Source organism: Gasterosteus aculeatus, chromosome 6 (genome assembly GCF_964276395.1).
Source record: "Gasterosteus aculeatus chromosome 6, fGasAcu3.hap1.1, whole genome shotgun sequence".
Taxonomy (NCBI): Eukaryota; Metazoa; Chordata; class Actinopteri; order Perciformes; family Gasterosteidae; genus Gasterosteus; species Gasterosteus aculeatus.
The window spans coordinates 5,130,637-5,146,567 of NC_135693.1; the positions used below are offsets into that span (position 1 = coordinate 5,130,637).

Genomic DNA, 15,931 nt, shown 5'->3' on the forward strand with positions numbered 1-15,931 from the left:
AAACCTTTGCACACAGTGTCTTGTGTGTGTGCGTTTCAAACGTTCAGAGGTAAACAAAGGTTCACACTGAGGAAGTCCATTGTTCGGGCAGCACAACTCATGCGCTGTCCATTAACCTTATCTGCAAACGTGACCTGCATGTGCTGCAGTGCTGCGGTACTCTGCTGTGATTAGTCAGTTCCCACATGTTCCGCCTCAGCCTGCTGAAGCTTTGTAAAACTACGCGCAGGGATAAATATAATTAGGTCCCTGATTATGCACAGTTTTAGAAAAACAATGTTGGGGTATGTCTGTGCCTGTGTGCTGGATGAGGATAGAGAGAATATTCTACAAAAAGAGAGACAGGGGGAGTCCAGCCTCTGCTGTCTGCCACAGAACCGGTCCTATCAGATTCGGGTAGTCGCAAAGTCAGACAGTTTGAGTCAGAATAGCAGAAGACGGGGAGATTGGAGGGAGAGCGGAGGGAGGCCAGCGCCTTTTTCTCGAGACCGGAGCTTGTGGTCATTCATCACTGCAGCTCCACCAAGGATCAGGAAGCGAGGAGGACCCCGAAAAACACCGGAGCCGCCCGAAAAGACGTGCACAGGTGCTGCTAGAGAAGGAGAGGAGGGAGCGAGAAAGCAGGGAGAAAGAGAGAGAGAGAGGAAGGGGGAGCGAGAGAGAGGCAGGGGGAGGGAGAGGGACAGAGGAAGGAGGGGGGGGGGGGGAGTGCGGAAAGCCGTAGGAGGAGACTTGCTTCAGAAGGGAATAGGAGCCGGAGAGCAGCTCCAAAACAGCTGTCCAGCAGACGTCCCAGTCCACAGAAGAGCCACCCCGAGGCAGGGACAGGAGGCAGGGACAGGAGGCAGGGACGCGTCAACAAGCCACACAAGCAGAGCAGCGGCCACTGAACAAACACTTTCAGACACACACACACGTCAACCACAGAGGTTGCAGCGTTCAGGAGAACTCGAGCGATACCTGGGACGGATCCAGATCTCCCTCACCGGAACATCAGAGGTGAGTGAGAGCGGGGACATGCTTTAGTTCACATGCTGCCATTACACTGGTGTCGGTCGGGAGATGGGCCAGTCTGACGCCGCAGGGGCCCTGCTGTCATGTGGAGTGAGGTCTGTGTGTGGAGCGGAGCTGGAAATGTGCTTGGTGCCGGTGAAACGTGGGAAGAGCACGCATGGCGGGCTGAGCTCACGCGGGAGCGCTCGCCCAGCAGACGCTCTCATGCATGTGACACAAGAGCTCGAGTGTTTGGCGCAACGTGATATTCCTGTCGGCTCCCCGAGAGTCATTTTTAGTCGGGCTATACGGTTTGAGGCATGTTCCTCTGAAATGCAGAGTTGGCTTTTGTCTTTATCCCCGAGGGGCGTTTTTTTCTTTGCGTGTACACTTTGGTATCACTTTTTTGGAATAATAACATTCGCTTTATGTTAAATGAGCCTTCCATTGGCTTCCTGCTCGTCTCTGCCAAGGATAACTCTGGCATGTGCCTGCCATGCACAAGGGGAACGAGAAAAAAAAGACAGAACAAATACTCCACCCTGCCATTCGCCATCACCAGGCCCCCGAAAGTAAGGCCTCTGCCTATAATTTTTTTTTTTAATGTAGCACACAGTGTCTATTCTTAAGGCTACCATTACCTTTTGTGGTTTGTGCATTTGCTTTTTATACCAGCCCCAAAGTGAGGCTCTTACTGCTATTCAAAGGCGTGGGAGAAGTCAAAGCCACGCTTAGATGTCAGAGGAGTGTTTGCAGACCTCATACTTCAACCTCAGACACACAGGAGTTCCCATACCCGACTGATGTCCTGCTATCTTCAACAGCGCTGATGTCAAATGCCAGCGTCGTAATCCCGGCATGGGACAAATAGTTCAGGAATGTCTATTTTAAAGAAGGAGGAAGTCATATTCAGGTCATTTTACTAACAGCTGCTCTTGTGAGCCTCCCTCTCCGTGTCACCGGTTCTGGAGTAGTTGGGTCCACTGCAAAGGATCATCACACTGTAGGCCATAGGGTCCACCGACCCAGCAGTATCACACATGACTTTGAGACAAATCACAAGCCATTAGTTTAATTAGCAATACCAACCCCACATTTATCTGCCTCCGGGCTAGAACTTTCCTCACCCTGCTCCCCTCTGCTGCCCCCCCACCCCCATCTCCAGCAACCCGACCCTCCATGCACGAGCTGATGAGGCAAAGGTCCATTTTTAAAGAGGCTGGAGTGGCTCCAGATCCCTTCATGCCCAGACAGATAACTGTTGCTGACCCAATGACACAGTGGCTCCCCATCATGACTGGATAGCTGCTCAGGCAAGAATTTTGAGAGGAAGGGGCAATGAGCTCCCCACTTCCCTTGAGGTGTAAATGAAACCAGCCGGTGTAATTCTGTGGAGGCGCCGGGCTTGAAGCGGTGAACACGTGCCTTGCCGCTACTTTTAGGATCGATTCCAAAAGAAGGGTGCAAATCTGGCCTTGGCTTTGAGAATCGGCAGAATACACCTGCTCAGCTATGAACATCCTGCAGGGACACAAATGGATTCATTGGGCCGGGCCATAAGGGTCAGCCCTGGGATATCCTGAGCTGATAAATAATGGATTTCCTCCTTGGCCAACGGAAGCTAAACAAACACTGCTGTGTGACTCTTGAAACTCTACACCACATGAATCAATAGTCATATTCTCATTAAAATGAACTCATATTGCATCAACAGCCAATTCCTAAAAGACACAATACGAAATTGTTGTGTTTCTTTGTACTTTGCTGTTTGCCCTCTGGAATTCCAGTCATGTTTGCCTTATCAGCCCAACTAGGCCACCAGCAGGATGGCTGACGTAAAGGTCAGACCTCCAGGCTTTTATCGCACCAGCTGACGTCTCACGACCCACAAGTGCTGACCTTGGGTGGGATGCACAGCACACGTCCCGTTGCATCCTTCTGCTCAAGGATTTCCCATACGTACCCTCAATACTATTGATTCTTACCAACATTTTCATCTGTTATAAATGAGCCGTGTGTATTCTCATGCCACTGGAGAGAGGGTCCACACGGGGCAGGAAGGCAGATATAATTTTTTCATCAGGGCAGACCAATAATAAATAAGAACGTTTGATAGGAAGTCTTTCAGGCAACAGCACAGGCGAGACCTTCCGCTCTCGGGAAGAGCATTGTAAGAGTGAATACAGATATGGATATGTGCTTTCTGAGCTCACAGGAAGCAGCTTTTGGCTTGGTGGTGCATTTGTTTCACTTCCTATTCAAGCCCAATTTCCCACCGCAGAAAAGCTGCAGCTGTCAAGGTCAGAAAGGGCCGAGGTGCAGCAGCAAAGGGTAGACCGACAATGAAAAAGAGAACGAGAAGAAGAGAAAATGAGAGCAAAGCTTGAAGGACCTGAGTGCACCGTGCCTCCCCTCATCAAACACTGCAGTGCCCCCCCCCCCTCCCCCCCACACTCTCCCTCCTCTTCCCTATCCTCCTCCCTCACTGTCAGCAAAGAAACACTCTCTTCTTCGCACACATACGGCTTGCTTACAAAACTGCTATCTCTTCCGAGCGCCGTCAGCCACCTCGCAGCAGCACTCGAAAGCGCAAAGGACCCTCGCAGAGAGCGGCGTCGCTGTTCTGCACACTCACACATTTTCCACATCCCTCGGTGTTTGTCATGGTTATATATAGCCCCCGCAGCGCTTGTTGGCTGACAGGTTTAGCTGTGTTGCAACGGTGTATCCTGAAGTGTGAAGACTTCACCTTGCACTGCACATGGCATGCAGTCTGTGGACGCTGCCGCTTCTTCCCCTCGTCAAACCGGTTGGAAACACAAGCGTTCATGTTGACAGGTCGTGGTATTTGGATTCAAATGGGCAGCAAGTTGTCAGTCTCTCTGGCTCCACACTAATGTGCCCGCTGAATAAACAGAGCCTTCTTAAAGTGTCTCTGATAAGGCCGATGCACTGTGTCTCCATGAGGTCGGCTGCTGCAGGAATGTGGATGTTTTCTCGGTGAAACTTTTTTGCGCGGAGGCGGGCGGACCTGACCGCCAAGGGCGCTTTTGTGAAGCGGTGGACTTTGTCAAACGGTCACTGCTGACAGACCTCTCATAAGTAAATATGTCTATAAATGGGCAAGCTCTCTCCTCTGCGGTGCTCACTCCCGCGCACACACACACACACACACACACACTGTCAGCGCCCTTCCTCCACGGAGCCTTCCTCCCGTTCTCCTCGGTTTGCTTCGTCGTTTCAACATCCTACACCAAGCGTGTTGCCAACACAGTGATTCTCAGTCGTGTTTATAATGGGAAAGCTCTGGTAATCAGGCATCTTTTCTCAAATCCAACGTCTCCTTAATATTGTTTACTCGTCGTGATGTGTTGTGCAACTTGACTTGCCCTTATTTAAGTCTCTGCCCATCACAATCTGCTTCAATCTTTCTTTAGATGCACTTGCGCTATAATCGCTCACTTTATTGCTCTCCTACAATCCCCCCGCAACCCTTTAAACCTCTTCCCTCCCGTCTGTGCGTCGCTGTGGTACATCGCTTTCTATCTCTGTGCGTGTCTGAGCGGTAGCTTGTTCGTTCGACAGGCCTCACCACTCTGATCCTGACAAAGTCCCGCTTTGCTTCTCCTCTCCCAATCTGCGGTCCAGCTGTTCCACATTAGCACATCTAGAAGTTGCGGAGGCCAAAGGAGGCTCATGAGTGGAAATGGGAAGAGGGCCTTGGACTGGAGCCTCAGCCTCCTCTGTTCTGGCTCAGCAGATGCACGATGAGGATCAAATTGTTTGGAGCATCTAGAGGTTGCTTGATGCACTTTGCAGTCCTGATTTATTTTTTCTGGGAGACAGGACAGGAACCTTGAGGAAAAGTGTTCGTAATTTAAACAAAATGCCGACATTCTCTGTTTTTGTCTGATTTCAGGAGAGTGGCCATTTGACCTTTCTACACCACCGGGGACATCACCAGTCCTGCTTGGAATCGCATTACCTAATCGATGCTGCAATTGCTGAGATGGTTTTTGGAGTCCTTTTCTCCCCGGTGTATTACTGAGAATGTAACCCGAGCTCCTCCCCGGGGGAAGTGCCACGTCCAGAACTTGTAGAGCATTTCCGACTTTTCTATTTCTGCACATCTGTGATCTCTTCCGCAGTTACAGCCATGCCAGCCAAAGCACCCATCTACCTGAAACCCAACAATAATAAGAAGGGAAAGAAATTTCGCCTCAGAGATATTTTGTCCCCGGACATGATCAGTCCACCCCTCGGGGACTTCCGACACACCATCCACATTGGCAAGGGCGGCGAGAGAGACGCCTTTGGAGACATGTCTTTCCTCCAGGGGAAGTACGAACTACTTCCGGGGAAGGGAGACGTCCTCCCTCAGTACGGCATCCAAAGTGAGTTTCTGAGAGCCAACAGCACCGGGGATGCGTCCTTTGCGGAGACCCCGTCTCCGGTGCTGAAGAACGCCATCTCCCTCCCAACTATTGGTGGCTGCCAAGCGCTTACCCTCCCCCTCATCTCCTCCACTGTGTTGCCAATGCCTCCGGAGCCGCTGGAGGACATTATGGGGTCCAGCGTGAAACCTGAGAGTACAGAAGAGGTTGAGATCCTGCAGATGGACACCCTTTTGCGCTCCATTGACGTCTTCATCAGCGAGCCTTCGTCTCCCAACTCAGATATGCAAACGAAGCCTGACGTCCTCCTGGATCTGCTGGAGAGCACGCATCAGTCCAGCTTTAAGGCGGTGGCCAAGACCAACAAAATGAACAAGAGTGAAGCCGGGTTTGAGAAGCCATCGTCCTATTATATCAACGGTCACAGCGGCAGCGCCTTCAAAGCTAACAGGAGCCTGGACAGTGATATGAGCAGGGACAGCTTTGACAGCATAAGCGGGAAAGAGGACTTCCAAAATAAGATCTGCAACGGCAGTAGGCGTGTCAATGGCAACGCCAATTGCAATGGATATGAACGTTTTAACCAAGACATTAACCTGGGCTTCAAGCAGGAGCTCTCCAAGTGCAATGGAGAGTGGGTGGACAGGGACAGCGGGGTCGAGGAGGGCCGCATCTGTGATTTGGAGTTTGAGTTTTTCAAGGAGAAGAGCATGTCCGAGGATTCCCTCACACACATCACAGGGTCTCTCCTCTCCCTTGAACTCGATCTGGGCCCGTCCATCTTGGACGATGTGCTGAACATAATGGATAAATAACCCGCTGAAAAGAGCAGGCCTTAAGCTGCGCTTTGGACCCAGCAGGAGAAAGGGAATTACTGGGCTACGGCCATGAGCAGAGAAAGACTCAAAAAGCAATCAAAATGGTGTCTGGATATATCATTGAGATGAAAATGAGCTCAATGGATGGAGCTGCTAATGTTTTAATGTCAAAACAAATAACTATTCTGGCTTCTATGGAGTGTTTATTATTATTCTTTCAGTTTGCCATGTCAGCCGCATGTTTAAGATGCATGTGCTATTGAGTTACAGCTAAACCACAGCCATAGTGCGTTTCTATTTTAAATAATTAAAAATGCTATATTATAGATTTATGTTCAAATGTTGATTTCCTCCGTATATATGCACAATAACATTGTGGCCCTTCCCTTTTTTTTACACAGTCTGGAACATATAACATTTTGTGACTTTAAGAGTGTTTAAAAAAACATTATTTGTCTGTCACATTACTCATTTGCCACAATTTAAAAAAACAGAACACCATGCATATTTGTGTTTTAAAAACTGTAACACAAATAAATACATTTTATCCTACCAATTTTTGTCAGGTGATGTGTGCGTGCATCCAGTCTGACGGAAGACAAAAAAAAAACAATGTTAGATAGATGATAGAGAGAGAAGTGGAGCAAAATGGAAAAAAGCAAGTAAAGGCAGAGCTACAGATGGACAGCAACACGGTAGAAGGATAGAATGGACCTATTTTCTCGCCTCTGACATTCCTTACATTCTGCTTCCCTGCCCTGCAGTGGGAGCACCGGAGGGCCTTCATCTTCCCGACAGGCGCCTGCTCCGTTTATTTGCATGTGGACGGGACAAGCAGAAGAAGAGTACTTTGAAATTCCCTGCATTCCAGTCACAGAACACAAGTGTCCAAGACCAGACATAAATCAGCTGTTTCAAGGGCGGAGGGGTGGGGGAGGGGGGGGGGGGGGGGCTCCAGCCTCTGACATTGACACCACGCTGTTGTCGAACACATGTATGTGTTCGACAAAATGAGGTTGTAAAGCAAAAGCTGACAACCTGCAGGGCAAACTTTGTTCAGGTCTGGACGTTGGAAGAGTCCTAATTACAACAAAGAGGTCTTGACCCGACCGCGCTCAACAGAACGGGGACGTCGCTGGTCCCCCACACAGGCGGCTCGTTGAACTCAACCACCCCTGATCAGTGGCCTCCGTGCCCTCATCCTCTGTCTGTGTGACCCACCAGCGTTTACTCATAGAATAGGAGGAGACCACAAATTCACACTCAAATTAGCGTTTTTAATGCGTACGTTTTCCATTGCTACTGTTGTAGCGAGCTAATTTATTATATTACGGTGACTACAAAAAGCACTAAAACAACCGGTGGGGTAGTAACACAGAGACCCAGTAAATGTGTGAAATGTGATTTGTAGTACAGTACAGTGTAGTATGAAGGAATGGTGGAACTAACAAGCTGGTTCCCAAACGTGAGCCAAACAGTGGAGTCCGCCTTACTTCCTGCATTTCCGGAGGACGCCAAACTATTTACAAAGCAAACTCGGCAGCCGTTAAAATAGACGTTAAAATAACAACTAACAACAATTGCAATTTTCTCTTGCACTAGTCAAATACCACGCAGTTCAACATCTGTTCTACCCTTATGGATGCTTACAACAGGCTTTCCTAAAACACCAACATATGTATGCATGTGCTCTCCATTACAAAAACACAGTACATATAATAACAAGGCATGTACAAAATAAATTAAGAAAGGGGAATAATAAATCAAAATAAAATATTCCACTTCTCACATATAGTTGGCCAGAGTAGAGGACCTCCCTCAATCTCTTAGAATGTCCGTAACCATCGGAAGAGCCTCTCAAACCAGAGGTTAGAGTAGATAAGAAGCCCGGTCTTGTCAGGTGCCTTTGGAGAATCCAAAGGCACCTGACAAGAGACCTTGGCAGCCTTGACGGCATGGACCCCAAGAACACCTCTTTTTGGTTGACAAGAGAACTCGCGACCACTGCGATGTAGTGTGTTGTTGTGCAATGTGTTTCTGTAGAGACGCCAAGGCTCTCAGAGGAAAACGCCAGGAAACACGAAATCGGAGTTTAGAGCCCTCTTTGAAATTTGGAGGGAAGATTTTGGTCGGTTTTCTCGGTGCCCTCCTTCTCTGCAGGTCTGTGTAACGCAAGTCACTGTATTCAAATTGCGCAACATTGAACAGCGCGGTCACCGCTGGCAGCAGCAGGGTGTCTCGTTTCTGGCTTTAGACGTCCGCAGGCGGCCTGAGGGCAGAGGGGGAGACACCAGAGACGGGACGTGCACGGCCCTTCGCGGGCCCCTTCTCGTCACCACGGTTTCAGAGTCGGACGTTTGACCCGAAGAGACCTCGCCCGAGTGCCTCTGCTAATGTGACACCACAGCAACACAAACAACCATTGTGACACCCACCGACTCACCAGCAGAACAACATTCCACTTTGTTTTCCTGTTTGCTGGTATTTTCTTTTAAGACAAATTCACACAAGACTGAATGTTCCTTTGGATTTCTTTGGTGAAGCTAATTTGGTGTTGCTGAAAACAGCGGCGTGAGCCAAGAGAGGGAGGTAACATGGGTGTTGCCGCTACCTGCTGCCTTGTAATTTTCCCAGTTCTTTTCTTGAAAAAAACAACAACAAAAACAGAAATGCAGGCTAATTACTCAATTCTTTGTCTTTGGCTTTGCTGCCTCGCTTTAGGGAGATGGTGAATGGGGTTGGGGAAACAAGACATACACAAATACCTGGCGGATCACGCTCCTCCATTTCCTGGGCTACGGTGAAGCTGTCAGTTTGCAGATGAATACGTTTTGGCTCAGAGTGCCAAAGAAAGCACAGCTCAGACCCGGCTTAACTTTCCACCCGACCTCCACAACAGAGCTGCATAAAGTGCACACTGTCTTTCACATTGAGGTGTCGGTGAAGGAGCCTCTCATAGCAGGACATACAGATGTGTCAGGCAGAGGAGAGGGGAAACTTTCACACGATGTTTCCCTAAGTGCAGCAGGATAAAGCTTCTCTTGTCTTCACCTGTAAATGTCCTACAGCACAGAATCCCCCGAAGACAGATGCTTTTCCATGTTGTACACACATTAGGAGCAATGAAATATCTGCAGGACGAGAGAAACATCCGAAACGTTATTGTAACATATGTCTCCAGCTTGCAGGAGGGATGTTATTTGTTGTTTATAAACACACTGTGTACGTGCTTCATAATCAAATTCGTGGGGCCTAAGAAGTAGAACATTCCTCGGAAACATTTACTTGGGGATGCGGAGCATGAATGTTGGATTCAAGTGTTCTGCATATCTGCTGATTTAGCAGTGTGGGGCTCGTAACAGTAGAGAGCAAATAGAATTCAATCCTAAGGGTGAAAAATGTGCCTTGTGCTGCAGGGGTTGATGCAGAGCAGATACGAGCTCGCTCAAATGGAGTTTGGTCTGGCAGGCGACGGATCGCCTCCGGTTCGCTGCACTGTTGACTGCTGTTTGGCTGCCAGTAACCATAGCGAGGTGGAGTTCGTATCCACGGCACACGAGGGCTGAGCTGAAAGGAGGACAGAGAGAGAGATTCAGAGTTAATGGAGCAGCTTCACCTCAGAGGCACCGAAATACCTCTGCGACAGAACCCAGGCCTAGTTAATCGTGGAGCAAAACAAGAACTACTGTAGGCTGAACCCTACGCTTTGTTTATCTCTAATTGGCATCATCGTGTAATCTGCACTGGATCGTAACCAGCAAATGTTGGGTGAGAATAATTCATAATCATTTCTAAAGTGAATGACTACATTAAATATTAAATATTACTTTCTCTTTACAGACCAGATCTTTAGGGTGTCGAAGACTTGCTTGATTAGTGCTGAAGGTAAATAAAGAAAGATTGGTACTCTAAACTTTTGCAAGAAGCGATCATTTTCGTCCTACAAATATAAATCCATAAACAATGAAGCAACATGAATAAATACATTCAAGCAATTGATGGTTACAGACTTACTTGAGTAATTTATGGTGACAGGTGTTGGCTTAGTTTGTGAGAGTTTATTTTAGTTTATTAGCACTAGTATCATATTACATAATGCTAACTAAGATATTGCTGTGTAAGAGACCGATTTTAGCTTATTGGCACTTTTCTCCCTGTGTTATTGTAATAATATACTGTAGCTTGCTTTTATGGTCCCAGTGGAAACAGCTTTCATTTTAAATTTAGTTTTCTGTCTTAACTTTGTCCAACGCTAATTAGGAACATATTCTTAATAATAATCAACATACACTGCTCACCTAAAGATTATTTTCCCACAAAGTCAAACACTGGTGACTTTGCACCATAATGTGTGTTAATCAATGTTGCGTCTGACGGGGCACATTTCCAGATAACCGCGTCAGCGTTCAGTCAGTGACATTCACTGTCCTCCTCTCAGCCTTATTATAAAGACAGTGCAGGCTTAATTCACGAGAGCCCTCACACTGCAAGACAAACCCTGAATAATTCATATTTATTCTAGCCTGGGAAGAACTGCGGTTAGTAGGATGGCACAGTAATGTATGCTCTCTGTATCTGACCTCACCTTCTAAGGCAGCAACAGGGAATGAAAACATAGGCAGTCATCATGTGACTCTTTCTAAGATCCCCCTTGTCTATATTCTGTCTCTTTTCAAATGGCAAATGCCCCTCAGCAGGGCAGCAACTGCTAATTCGGTTCCTCTCCTATGGTCAGCCACCTATATTCAACCAGAGGAGGTATTTATACCTTTGGTCCTCCTCACAACCTTCTAAGAATTCCTCCAATGGCATGAGGGGGAAGGGTGTGATCTCCCCATATAGATGTCGGTGACATCATGTACCATCTTTTCCTGTAGCAGGTCGAAAACATCTCGGTTACCTTAATGAGTTGACTGGACTCGGCCATCCTCTGAGATCAGGTAATGAGGTCAGGTCTTTGAGTTGTCCTGACTCCTGTGAAATACTTCATGAGACTTTAATATACATTTAAAGACATGTTCATTTGATGTAAGGCTGTTGACCACGAACTGTTAAATAGTTTGTATAATCACCATTGTGAAGGAGTAGTTTCTGCATAAGCACATACGTCCAACCATTGCACCCAGCGTCATGGCAGGTTGTAAAAAAGTCACAATATTCAATGTATAGGGTTTGTGAGCATGGACTAACCTTTTCAGTTATTGTATTAGATGTATTATAGAATTAGATTTTATTTTATGGAGCACAGAAGAAAAACAATGTCAATGGACAGTTTTTCATTCAGGATCCTTCCTCATGGTAGACATACGAATTAAGCGTATCCATGATATTTTTTCTAAATCCAACTAAGTGGTTTTGCTGCTTTGACATAACTTTTGTTCTATATATTAACTGTTGTTTGTTGCAAACGACCCAAAATAACCCCTGCCTTATACAGAAAGGCAGTCAGGGCATCAACAGGCATCGACACCATTCAGGTGTTAAGAATATTCAGATGACTGAGCGATGTGACTCACTTCACTCACGACTCAGGCAACAAAATGTCAATATTAACTTTTAGTTTCCCACGGGACACAGAAGCCAGTCTCGTTAGTGAAAGTTGTGTTTGTTTCACCCATCCATCGTTACATCGGCCCCGAATGCAGGAAGGCACGGACCAAGCCATGGTTTCACCCTATTTGGGAGACAAAGTTGGGTCTGTTGGCCTTATTTCAAAGAGTAAAGTTGAATAGCCTCATGTGCAAATGTTAATAGTGCATTCACGCAATGTCTAAAGAATGGGGGGGGGGGGGGGGGGGGGGTCTCCCAATTATTCAACTCGGCTGCGTTCACACATACTCAACCCTGTAGTCACACCATTGAAACAGCCGAAATTAGCTACTTTTTCAGTTGGTTATTTATAGCAGCGTGTTAACAAGCCTCCAGCTCTTTTCACAGTGTGAGAAACGATTGATATCTCTGCATCATGACTAGTTGGAATCTGACATGAAGATAATAATGACTATAAATGATATGAGGTTCGGAGTTAACTTAGTGGCCAGAAAGTCTTTGTTCAATAGAGTTATGTAAAAACTACAATTTGTGGTTAAATGATTATTACTTAGAAGTTTAACTCCATCTTCCTCCCATTACTTCTGTGAAACGTCCCCAGCTAACGCATTCAGGTTGCTAGATGTGGTTGGTCTCTGTACGGCGTGACATTAGCGAAACTCTGGATGAGACCTTGCTCTTTGTTTGCCATGACCGAGTTGCATGAGTCCTCTTAAAACCCCACATTGTCAAAGTCAACTGGCTCAAGCAATGAAGTACAATGTGTGTGTGAGATTGAAAGATAAATGCCACTCTCATGTTTCTTGCTAAGTATGTAGCCATTGCCAGCAGCCGGTTAGCGTAATGTAGCATAAAGACAGGAAACCGAATAATCCAGCCTGGCTAACTGACTGCCGGCTACAGCTTGACATATGGCGGACAGACAGCGCTATCAATCGTCCCGTTGCAAAATAGGGTTAGAAAAAGATAAATGATTGTTCCAAAATCGACATCCCTCTGCTGCTGACAATGACCAGAACACCGAGTCGAGTGGATACGTAGCTTGTAACATCTGATGATTATTATTCAGGTCTTTCTACTTACAGACAGCCTTTGTAAAGCTGTCGACTTCAAAAAAAAAAGAAAATCTTTCTACGCTGCTAGAAAATTGCCTTGGCTCTAACGGGTTAGCCTCCTGTTTATTTTCAGTGGAATTGCCTCTGGTCTCTTGATAACATGCAGAATTCCAGACTGTCTTGTATCTACAAAAAGGGGATGACTCATGACTGAACTGTGGAAGAATATCCAGCGCGGCCGGCGATTTACTCGTACGTATTATTCGAGAATATAGTGTAAGTTCTACCTGCGTGGAATTACACAAAGTAGAGCGTATTAAACCCGGCGGGATCGGGTCAGAGGAGCACATTCCTGCTGCTATGGCCGACAGCCTTCATGATTCTGCCTTTTAAGGTAAACCCCCCCTCGGTTCCCCCCCATGTAACCTTGATCTCACTTTCTTCCCCAGGGACTCACTGGCAGCCCCAGAGTATACTTTTATAAGTTGTCACCAGCCAGTCATGCGATCACATCTACGGGAAATTTCCGAGCAGGTTCCTTTCCTTAAAAACCGCCGTAAAAAGAAACAGCAGCAGCTGGTGGCCATTCGCTTTACACTTTGTTTGGAGGAGCTTTCGCGTTTCAGGTTTGCACAGCTGAATAATGGCCCGGCAGTAAAGCGGAACAACACACAGCACAGCGGGATGAAGAGAGAAGGAGAGAACAAAACACCAGAACTCCAAATCTTCCCATTTCAGAAGAGGAAAAGTTTGACGTTGGTTGCGATGATCCTTTTCGTAGTGTCGTGACCTCTGTCCTGCGCTTGAGACCGGCATTGTGCTTCTACCTGAAACACGCCAAGCCAGGTCTGCAAAATTCATCTCCTTGCCATTTGACACCGCGGGGAGTAAAGCAATATAACAGCTTACGCCTCGGCCGCTTTCATTGGGGTGTCAATCATGTGTGAGGACGACGGCGCCTTGGCTCCCGACATAACCTCCATCAATGCTAAGAATGCCCGGCTATGAGTCCCGGTATGCGTCCCACTCTGCGTTATATGACTATCAAGAGTTTAGACTACTTAAGCAATAGAGCCAAAGTCTAGATTTGAACATCACAGGAGATGACTCGTGAATATTGTCTCAACCAATATACACACAGAAATACACACAGACCGACTACGGTAAATCAAGTGAGCCCCCCCGCAGAGAGCTGAGAATATTGTCTCTCAAGTTTCCTTGATCCCTGATGGCACGACTTCTGCAACCTTGTTGCCCAACAAACTCATCAATCCGTGCTCTCTTAAAGAACTCTTACATAACTGACCTCTCCCAGGGATCAGAGGTCACGGGGTCATCTCGTTGCGGGAGGGGACAAATACCACCAACCAAGTCTCTCAGACGCAAAGTGTTTTATTATCGAGGAGCTGAGCGCTCGTGACCTCCGGGAGCTGCTGCGCTGTAAAGGTTTTTGGTAATGTTTCGCGTTGATGGATAATGGATGGTTAGTCGGATAAGAAGGCCACACGCAGAAGCAGGGGTGGAATACCGCTGATAACAGGCCGCTACTCCCACAGTTTGTACGTCTTGGATGTGCACGAACGCAAAAAGCATGACGATACTGTAAACACGTCGAAGCCTCTCAGGGTTCGGTCCAAATGTGATGCAATATGTAAATGTTAAATGTTGTTGGGAGTTTGGCTGCTTTTCCTTCCATTGTGTTGGTGCGACTGATCTCTTTATTTCACACGGTGCTACTCCTCCATTACGTTTAGCAGTGGAGTTGATTGCGAGCATTTGGAGCCATATTCACATCTTTATCATGTGTTACAACACTGGGTTAGCGTTTTAAGCCATTTAGAGGTGCTGAACATCTTTTTCCAACCACTTACCACAAGTAAGGCGATCTAACATGGCCACAGGGTTTTCTGAGACATTTTGAATAGTTTGGGGTATTTCGCAAGTTATGGAAAGTTATTTTTCTTTATATTGTCATTAAAAGCTGATCCAACAACACCCACAAATACCCAATATAATTTGTTTTTATAAAACTCTCTTCAAATTACAAACATTTTTTGTCTTTTGTTTTTTTTATATAAAAGTACCATTAAAAGTGGTTTAAAAGTTATGGCTTTTTTTCAAATAAGGAATGTCAAAATGTCTAAAATGTGAAAAGCAAAATAAAACATTGAAGAACATTCTTTTGTTTATATTGAATTAACTGCCGGTCTAAATGAAAACGGTCTCAGTTTTCATCTTTTGTCTTTTTTGTCTCCTTTCATTTGTCATAGCATTGTTGGATGCACACTTTGGGGAAACGTGACATTCAATTATAATTGAATTGCCATGAAATGTCAATTTAAATATTTACCCTTTTCTTGTAATGATTTACAGTCTTATAACACTTACATCAGTCAGGTGTCAATGGTGGGCAGCACCCTCTGCTGTTGTGATAGTTAGTGACTCTCAAGTCTGTTATCACTAAACAACAGCGGAACTTAGCCAGAGCTTAAACATTTACAGCTTTAACTTGATTGAGAGGATCTTTTTTCATTGTAGCCACAAAGCCGATCTGGAGACCACCGCGTTATTCCTCTCAAATGAATGTCAAACACCTTCAGGGTCAAATGGGTCCTCTGTCGTATCCTCGGTACAGAGCGATGAATCCCCGTTAAAAGCTTCTCCGTCTATTGTAATCAGGGATCTATTTTGTAGATGGGTTGCTGTAAACTATTGTGAGGCCTGACGCGTATTAGCGATCAAAGCGACAATTAACATTTCTGAGCTTTAACCTTATAATTCGGAGGATCTTCAGATAATCACGGCACCTCCGGGGTCGTCCAACTTCCATCATCCCCCGTAGCAGGGTGGGGTCAAAGGGTCGGCAGAGAGCTAAGCACGGCCTGCGCCGTTTGGGTGGCGGCGATAGGATTGAACCGCATCACGCAACGTAAAGACGGTGGAAATATAACATCTCACTGCAGGCTGAAAAAAATGTTCAATCAAGGGTTTTTCTAAGGCTCTTTTACAAAAGTTATGTTTTACTAATGAGATTATCTACGCTCACTCCAGGGGGGGGGGGGGGAGTGGAATGACTCAACTGTTTTGTGGCCTGGCCTGATCCCAAGTCCTTTGCATGCAA

General features: G+C 46.5%; 1 protein-coding gene across 1 annotated transcript; it reads left to right on the forward strand.

The window, feature by feature from the left end:
• Window positions 1–379: 379 nt before the first annotated feature.
• On the forward strand, window positions 380–6,761 carry cdc42ep3 (CDC42 effector protein (Rho GTPase binding) 3). Its single transcript, XM_040178096.2, has 2 exons — window positions 380–999; window positions 4,913–6,761. The coding sequence occupies exon 2, from the start codon at window positions 5,150–5,152 to the stop codon at window positions 6,200–6,202; it is 1,053 nt and encodes a 350-aa protein (XP_040034030.2). The 5' UTR covers window positions 380–999; window positions 4,913–5,149; the 3' UTR covers window positions 6,203–6,761.
• Window positions 6,762–15,931: the final 9,170 nt, after the last annotated feature.